The sequence below is a fragment of the Sus scrofa genome, chromosome 1 (assembly GCF_000003025.6).
Source record: "Sus scrofa isolate TJ Tabasco breed Duroc chromosome 1, Sscrofa11.1, whole genome shotgun sequence".
In the NCBI taxonomy this organism is placed as follows: domain Eukaryota; kingdom Metazoa; phylum Chordata; class Mammalia; order Artiodactyla; family Suidae; genus Sus; species Sus scrofa.
Window position 1 is genome coordinate 39,178,177 of NC_010443.5, and position 8,900 is coordinate 39,187,076.

The 8,900-nt window shown below is 36.2% G+C and overlaps 1 protein-coding gene across 2 annotated transcripts in view; it reads left to right on the forward strand.

Annotated features, from left to right (window-relative positions):
- Nucleotides 2,368-8,900, forward strand: part of TRDN (triadin) — a 386,702-nt gene continuing 380,169 nt past the window's right edge. For both annotated transcript variants that reach the window (XM_021088731.1, XM_021088725.1), the window contains exon 1: nt 2,368-2,993. In XM_021088731.1, the coding sequence (XP_020944390.1) occupies nt 2,972-2,993 (22 nt within the window). In that variant the 5' untranslated portion in view covers nt 2,368-2,971. The remainder of the gene's footprint in view (nt 2,994-8,900) is intronic.

The following is an 8,900-nucleotide window of genomic DNA, read 5'->3' on the forward strand; positions in this document are numbered from 1 at the left end:
AACCAAAAATCATAAAAAAGCTCTCTTTGCCTCCTGAATCTTTTTACATTCTGAAATTCATTGTGGATGAAAATATTTTATTCATAGTCAAATGCAGAATGTGCCTTACTGATTGTTAGTTTATGATAATAGCTGACAGAGCAGCCAGATTTTTTTTTTTTAATCGCTTTAAGAGAATATTTTTGGCTGCTAACTTGTATATTTAGAACACCTAGTGAAAATCACAAGGGGTAGTGATCACTATAGTCAAGTTGAAGAAGCAGCTTGGACTAAATGAAACATTTACTAGGAGAAAAAACTTTCTTTGTGGTTTGCCATTGACTTATAAAGACCAGGTCAATTAATAATGCATACAGGAACAACTGTTCCCATATGCAAAACCAGGATAAACGTACCTGTGCAAATCCTACAGGTATGGAAAAATGTGAAAATACATCGAAGCTATTACTGAGAAGTGAAAACCTTCACTTTTAGGTCATGTTGAAATATCTCAGTGAACTGGTGAGGTTTCTTTAAAATGAATACGTCTTAAAAATGAAGAAGACCGAAAAGATAAAGAAAGGAAAACATATTATTTGTAATATTTTGTTCTTTGAATGTCCTGAAGAATAGGATGTATACCCTTAGGAGAATGTTAGTTTTTTGGTTTGGGAAAGCTTCACAGAGTTCCATTTGAGACACATTTTTTGAATTGGGTTTCAAATAATTTGAAAGCGTTCTAGTAACTCTTGAAAATGAGAATTATACTGATTTCTTAATGTCTAAGAAAATTCATCAACCCATCCAATAAATGGGTTAAAAAACTTATTATCCTACAAACATGTTTAGCTAAAATATGTTTACTCTTCTTTTCCCTTCTAGGATATATAACATGAAATTGGTGACTGGAAATTTGAGTGTAACGTCGATTTGAGTGTAGCATTAATTATTGGAAATTTAGTATTCTTGCTCTGTGTTCTTACTTCAACCTTCTGTTGAACAAGTTTGAAAATGTGTTCCCCGCCCCCCCTCCTCTGACTTCATTAATTTTATTTAGGCCCTGATTCATGTACATTCTTAATGAGTTACGTAAGGAACTACTAGTTCTTCAGTTAATGACAGTGAAAGACTATGAAAGTGACTGACAAATGCAGATTCACAGCACAAGGTTTTCTTCAAATTGGAAGCAGGTGGTGCCATTGAATGGAAATGTCACTAGGGGCAAAGTGAGGAGAGCTCTGCTTTTAGAGAATCTCCTCCCCAATTTAGTGACTAGACATCAACCCAGTGCCCCTGGGGTTGCTATGAGGAGTTCACATCTTTCCAACCACTGGTGCTCCTAATTTGTCGTGGCTCCCTTTACCTGCTAATGGCAATGTCTGCAACAGTGTCTCATCTCCTGGGAAAGGTATCAGACTTGTCGTCAAAAGCCTCTATGCCCAATCCTGTGTGTAGGATCTTGTATAAAATCAGGAGTGGTACCTGGAATTATCTCCTCTTCTGTGAACTAAGATTGCTTGCTTCTTAATCCAATTATTTAGCTGGTCTATGAGCCCTTCCTATTGTAGGAATTGGGGCAGTAGACACAGAGCTGCTGACACAGAGGCAAAGGAAAGAGCTGTTGTAGCACTTCTCTGAGTCTCAAATATTAAAACAACATGTGTGGCTTGACTTTCTGATCTCTGAAGGACCATACAAATTCAAGAGGTTCTGACAACCCAAGGCAGCAAGTTAAGGGTAGAAGTTTAAACCAGGAACATTTGTTAGGTTGAATATGAGAATAAAATAAAAGATAAGTGTAGTCAACCTCTGATTATTCACAGATTAGCTAGAGTTTGTGATTATCCATGCCCTTTGATTCTCCTTCTCCTTCTAACTGCCAACTATTGAATATTTCTCTGCTCATTAACACCTGTCTAAAAGTGGGAAGGTGAAATGCTAATCAGCCAATTTGGTTAATTGTTAGCTGCTATGATCCTTTTTTTTTTAATTTTTCAAGTTCAGGTGGAGAAAAGTTAAAATCTTTTACTAAAATATGAGCTGTAGACTTCTAAACCATCCCTTCTTCCCTTTCTTTTACTTGCACAGATAATTCAGGTATTTTGTTTTCATGAAGGTAATCAAGAGAATGAAAAGTATAGTAATTCATCAGTTTTCAAGTGTCAGTATAACTTCACATTACATTATTTCTTATTGGCCAGTGTGTGGAAAATCCTAATCCCCTAAAGAAAGCTTCAGGATTTAATAGTTGCAACTTAAAGTGTAGCCCTATATAAATAACTGCACTGGATTTAGACCAATAGGGAATCAGCTTGGAGAAAATGACAAGACTACCCTCCCCCTTGCCTCTGGTAGACATTACAGGACCCTCCCCACACCAAATAAGGGGAAGAGGAATGTTCTGAGCATTAAGGGCACTAAGAATAAATCTGAGCTATCATGGATAAGATTACTTCCAACTCTTTATTTCATGTTTTCTGACATAGACCCCAAGGTCTGTAATTATCTTAGGGAAACTGCGGGGGCTTAGACAGTGCTTTTTAGTTTCTTTGCCTTTTTTTTTTTTTTTTTTTTTTTTTTTGGCTTATCTCTGCTTGGGGCTGAAGAGCTTGTGCGTGTGTGTGTGTGTGTGTGTGTGTGTGTGTGTGTGTGTGTGTGTGTGTGTTCCTGTTCCTGTAGTATGCCAAAAAGAAAAAAAAGTGCTGAAGAGTCCTAGGGAGATGAGGCTATTTTTGTTCGAAGCTGATACTTCTTCCTGAGCCACAAGTGCTGCTTGGAAAGGGCTCAGGTTGTTTCCGGGGGGGAGAACTCTGCAGAGAAGAGACAAAGTTCAACAGGACAACAAAGGAGCAGCAGAAACAGCCAGGAAAACGAAGAGCCCTCACCTTTTCACACTGAGCCCCCTATCAGAGTTCTCGAATTCTAAAGTATTCTGCAAAGTGCCACTTGACCGGAACTTTTCGCCTGCCTTTTCTTTTCTCCAACCACCACCATGACTGAGATCACGGCTGAAGGTATTGCTAGCATTTTCCAATAGCATCAATTAGGAAAAAAAAAAAAGAGAGAAAGGAAAGTGGCAGTTGCATAGATGGTCAGTGTGTCCCCTTAAAATGTTGCTTTTAGGTAATTATCTTGATCAGTGATTCTATAGAGGATCAGAGAAGTGGATTTGGGAATGAGAGGCTGGCAGATCTGTGTGCTGGGGAGTGAAAAGAGGTTTCTCTGAAATTTTGCATGTAGAAACTGTTCTTGGTGATGCCAAAGGCCCCCACTAGTTAACAGTTGTCACCCACACCTCTATAAATAGCTATGGTCATGTAATGTTAGGGCTGATATCTTACCTAACAAAAATTATAAGGCTGGCATGCAAGGCTGGAGATCATGATGAACTTAAAATGTTGCATTTAATGTTTAAACTCAGAGAAATGATTTTGAGCATTTTTGCTGTATGTTTAAAATTGGATATCTTAGATTTGTTTTTCCTTTTGAGTTAACTCTAGTATATAAATAAGCACACACATATATAAGACTTATATACCTGCAAAATTTGTGTATACATTGATGGGTATTCAGAGACAAGGTTTGAAATTGCACAAAATCACTATAATTCAGTATGATTTTCAAAATAAAAGAAGCATTGATTCTGATTCTCTTCATATATTCATGCCTTTTTCACCTCTACATGATGAATTCTATCTTTATATTTAAACTAAATATTTTCTATTTTAATGCTTATTCTGAAAAGGTATATGCCACAACTTAAAACATTATTAGTGTTTGACATGATAGCAATCATTTCCCCCAAACGTAATATATACAAAATATATGTACATATGTTATTATAGGTATCTTTTTGTTTGAATAAAAGGATTCGTTAAAACAACTACTATGCTGTGAATAGAGACACACCAGTTCTAGTTGGGGTAAAAATTTGAGAGGTGGATCTAAAATTTGCTTCTGACAGCTGTAAGTAAATCAGACAGGTGGTGCTCTCCATAGCTTCCAAGTCTAGTGCTGAGCTGGTTTGTTTTCAATCGGACAACTGAAAAAGAGAATGTGTGGTTTTGGCTCCTTGGGTAGACATTAGTAGGCATATAAGCTTACAATGATTTCAGAGTTTAAGATTTTCAGACAATATCTATAAGGAGAATTGTCTTTCTTGCATCTTCCACTAAGAAATTTATTCTAGCACTCCAAATTAATAATAATAATTACTGAGAGATTTCTCTGTATCAGCTATTTTTCTCAGGAATTTGTTTACTTATTTAAACCTCAGACAATTCAATTAAATTATTATATAATTACCTCCATTTTGTAGAAATAGAAACTGGAAATCAGATGTTTGGAGACTTGCTCAAAACCACAGCATTGCCAAGATTAGAAGCCAGTTCCCTTAAATCTAGTTCATGTGCGTGTGTGTTTTCTTTTCTGTAAGAGGATATCAGGTTTACTCTTTACCAATTTTAGTTCAGAATTTGCTAACTAAATATAAATAGCATTTTTTTTCCTGTTCCTCAGATATTCTGTGTCATGTGGCTTTTAGTTTATCTTAAATGAGCTATCTATAAAAATGTCTTGCTTATCCCTACACAAGTTATTAAGATACTTATGAAGATGTTTCTCTACCTCTGCACTGGTGGACTACCAACTGATTCTAGGTCACTTGGCCAAAGCGTTTTTCTCTTGCCTGTGGATTATGCTCTGTAGACCTTTGCCTTGATTCATAAAACTTTTATAGGAAAGTTACTGATTATGTAATAGAACTTTTGTTTTTGTTAGTCTCACCATGGAGAATTTAAAGGTTCTTGGAAGACCTCTTGGAGTTACCCATTTAAAAAAAAATTATTGAAACAGTAACACATTTAAGATGTGAAAGAAAACACTATATAGTTCCTAAGTGATGGCCATTTCCTACTCCCAGCCTTAACAGTTCATGGGATCTATGTCATTTGAACATCACATCATTATGTAGTTTCTTCCTTTCCTGGAATGCTTTATTAATCATATTTATCAAATGAAAATTAGGCTGACAACTTAGATGAGCTTTTTTTTTTTTTTTGTCTTATTGCCTTTTCTAGGGCCGCTCTGGCGGCATATGGAGGTTCCCAGGCTAGGGGTCTAATCAGAGCTGTAGCGGCTGGCCTACACCAGAGCCACAGCAACGCGGGATCCAAGCCACGTCTGCGACCTACACCACAGCTCACGGCAACTCAGGGTCCTTAACCCACTGAGCAAGGCCAGGGATCGAACCCGCAACCTCATGGTTCTTAGTTGGATTCGTTAACCACTGCACCATGACGGGAACTCCTAGATGAGCTTTTAAGATTAGAACCACAGTCATTCTCTACCGCTATCCAAAGTTTCTTGCATGCTGCTTTGCTATATACTTTTCATTTTGTTTCATGATTCTCAGTTTTTGTGCTACAGTAGCCTTCTTTCAGTCTTTTCTAAGAGGTGTACTTTTGTGCAGGGCCTTAGTACAAGTTGTTCCAACAATCTGGAATATTCTTTCCATTGTTTGTTAGATTTCTTTTGCAACAACTTTTGGACACATTATTGAAATGTAAGCACTGCATCAGTAGCTGTATGCCATGTACTGATTACTCTTTTAATCCCCTGATCATAAAGCAAGCAAACACCTGTATCACTTAAGCCAGAAGTGGAGTAGTCCTCTTAGAAAGCTCAAGTCCACTATCCTCATCTCATTTTTTTTTTTAAATAAAACTGAAGGTCATGGAGATTATATGACACTCTTGTGGTCGCTGATAATTGGAAGCAGTCTGAGGATAGAGTTCATGTTTCTTTTGCTTATTTAGTTATAATGCTTGGGCTATCTATAAATCTTACTAAATTCTTCACATAGATTTCCACTGCATCTTCCAAGGTGGATTGCTTCATCTGACAGAAGAAAGGAAGCAATGCTAGATATGGAATTGTGTTTCAGGTACAGACCATCAGATGAACTAAAACTAGAACAAAGTTGAACCCCAAAGGACTTTAGGGAAATAATGTCTTTGAATCTGGCTATGATAAATGATAAAGGTAATTATAATGATAAGAACTCACATTTACTCAGAAGACATTATATGTCAGATGTTAAGCTTGTAACATTTTAATCCTCAGGATAGTAAAATGAGATACTTTTATTATTGCTAGTTATAGAATAAGAAGCCAAGGTTTAGAGAGGTTAGAAATTTGCCTGAATTCATACAGATGTATATAGTGTATCTGGGATTCACATCCAGCTCTCTGACTTCAGAGTCATGTGGAATACATCCTTTTGTTTTGTGAGACTAATACTTAGCCTGGTGTTAATTAGGAGGTGGAGAGGGACCTGTACCAGACCCTTGTTCTGATTTGGTCCCTGCTACATTGCATAGGTTAGATAAGGCCCCAGACTGGATCCAACTCAAACAGTGCTAAGGTTCAGAATTACAAATAGCCTTCTACCTTCTTTCCGGAGGCCCAGTTATTCCTAGAAAAGTGCCAAAGTTAGCTCCCCCTTCTGAAGTTCACATGACTTTCAGCTACCAATTTCAACTTCTATTTGACAGCATATATCATTAAGTAAAAACTCCTTTTGATTATTTTTGATAACAGTAAAGTTCAGTTAATTCTTAATAACTGTTGAAATGATGGAGACTTATTTAAAAGTTGGTGAAATATGTAATGTTTTCAAAAATCACCAATTAACTAATGCACAGTCTTAATTATGCTTTATAATAGCATTTATATAATCATGTTCTCTGGGTCCAAATACCTCCAAAATATAAGAAAATACAAATTTTTATGCAATAGATTCAAGTTGGTAGAGATCCTATATACATTGAAATTAGCATTTACTAGAACAACTTAGTTAAAAGAAATTCCCTTTTTTTCAAGTTAAAGGAGATATATCAAACTCTAAACTTCTAAACTGTTATATAACTTCAGGGTTCAGAAGGGTTATTGTACTCTGTATGAAATTCTTTACTATTAGTTGAACTGTTTTACTGCTTCTGTAACCTATGATAGGATTTAATATTCAAAATTTAGGACAAAAATGGTCATTTATTTTATGTACTGCACTACTTTGACAGTTTACAGCACAAGAGCACCCACTGTTGCTTTCAAGAAAAAAGTATTTTTAAATTCACAGCAAGAATGTTTAACAACTACGCACGTATTCTATCACCTAGAGTAACAAATGGTGAAATCAGGTCAAGGAGAAGATCTAACCTACATTTCTGTGTTTATCTTGCCAAAATGAAGAGTGGCTACTCTGGCTAAATGGAGATGACTTGGGGGTGAGAGAGGGGGAAGAGGATGAAGCACTAGGTTCAAAGCTTAATCACTGCCAGGTTATGTTCTCCTGATCAAGAGAAGCAAAGGACCATATATAGAATATCATTTTTAGCTGTAGGAACACATTTCAAAATTGACATTTACAGGTCGTAAGGAGGAGGAACATGATGGTAAAAGGCACAAAGAAATGAAAAGACTTGTGCTCAGGTCCTTCAATTGTAGACTTGATGTTTTTCATTATGTAGCACTAGAAGGCAATGCAAAGACCCATGAATGAAAGTCTGAATGGCACATAAAGGCAAACTGTTGGTGAAATATAAGGCAAAATCTAACCAACCATAAAAATGATATCTAGAACTGACTCTCTGACTTAAAAACAAAACAGGGGAAAACACAAAGAAAAATGGAAAGAAAAGAAAAGCAATTTAGGAAAAATAACACAGCCTTGAGTTTTTAAGAAATAGAAGGATAAGGAATATGTTACAAACTATACCATATTATGCAGTCAGCAAAATTCAGGCTATGAGAACCCTCTATAGCACAAACAACCCAGTTCCTTCAAAGAAGTATCTAGGAACATAAAGAGTTGCCAAGGAAGCCTATGGATTAAAAGACATGTAAAAGTAGGGCAACCGTCACAATATGTAGAATTGTTAGATCCTGATTCAAACTTAAAAAAAAAAAACCTATGAAATAATTGGAAATTTGGTAGACTAGATATTAGATGATATTAATGAGTTATCATATTTATGTTGGAATAATAATATATATATATTTTTTGTCTTTGTCTTTTGTCATTTCTTGGGCCGCTCCTGCGGCATATGGAGGTTCCCAGGCTAGGGGTCTAATCAGAGCTACAGCTGCCAGCCTACGCCTGAGCCACAGCAACTCGGGATCCGAGCCACGTCTGCAACCTACACCACAGCTCACGGCAACGCCGGATCGTTAAGCCACTGAGCAAGGGCAGGGATCGAACCCGCAACCTCATGGTTCCTAGTCGGATTCGTTAACCACTGCACAATGACGGGAACTCCTTTTTTTTTTTTTTTTTTTTTTGGAATAATAATATTGCAGCTATGTTTTAGAAGGTATTCGGAGATACACATACTCAAATATGAGATAATACAATGTTTGAAATTTGCTTCTACATAATATGCCAAAGAAGAAAGTGAATGGAGGCATAGGTGGGGTAGTATTGGCCATGAATTGATTACATTGGAACTAATGATGGGGGCATGGGGTTTCACTATAATATTCTGTCTACTTTTGTGAATACTCAAGCTTTTACATAATAAAGAATTAGAAAAAAAAGGACAGAGCTGATGTTTTCAGTAAAGTGACTAATTTAAAGAAAAAAATTTACAATAATATATAAGGTCAGTGACTCTACTGGCCGCCAGATTTATCTGTAAGTGCAAATTCCTCCCTAATTGAACAGTCTTTAGTTATTTAAATGGAAACCAAAAATGCTTGTATTAGAGGGGTCCAAAAATCTGCTTTACATTTGTAACAACAGACTAGGAAATAATGATTTTCAAATATGTTCATTATAATTTGAGACTCTAAGGCTTAGTTTCATAACACTTCTCAAAATTGTTAGTGGTATTAGCGATATTAAATAGCAACAGATCATTTTT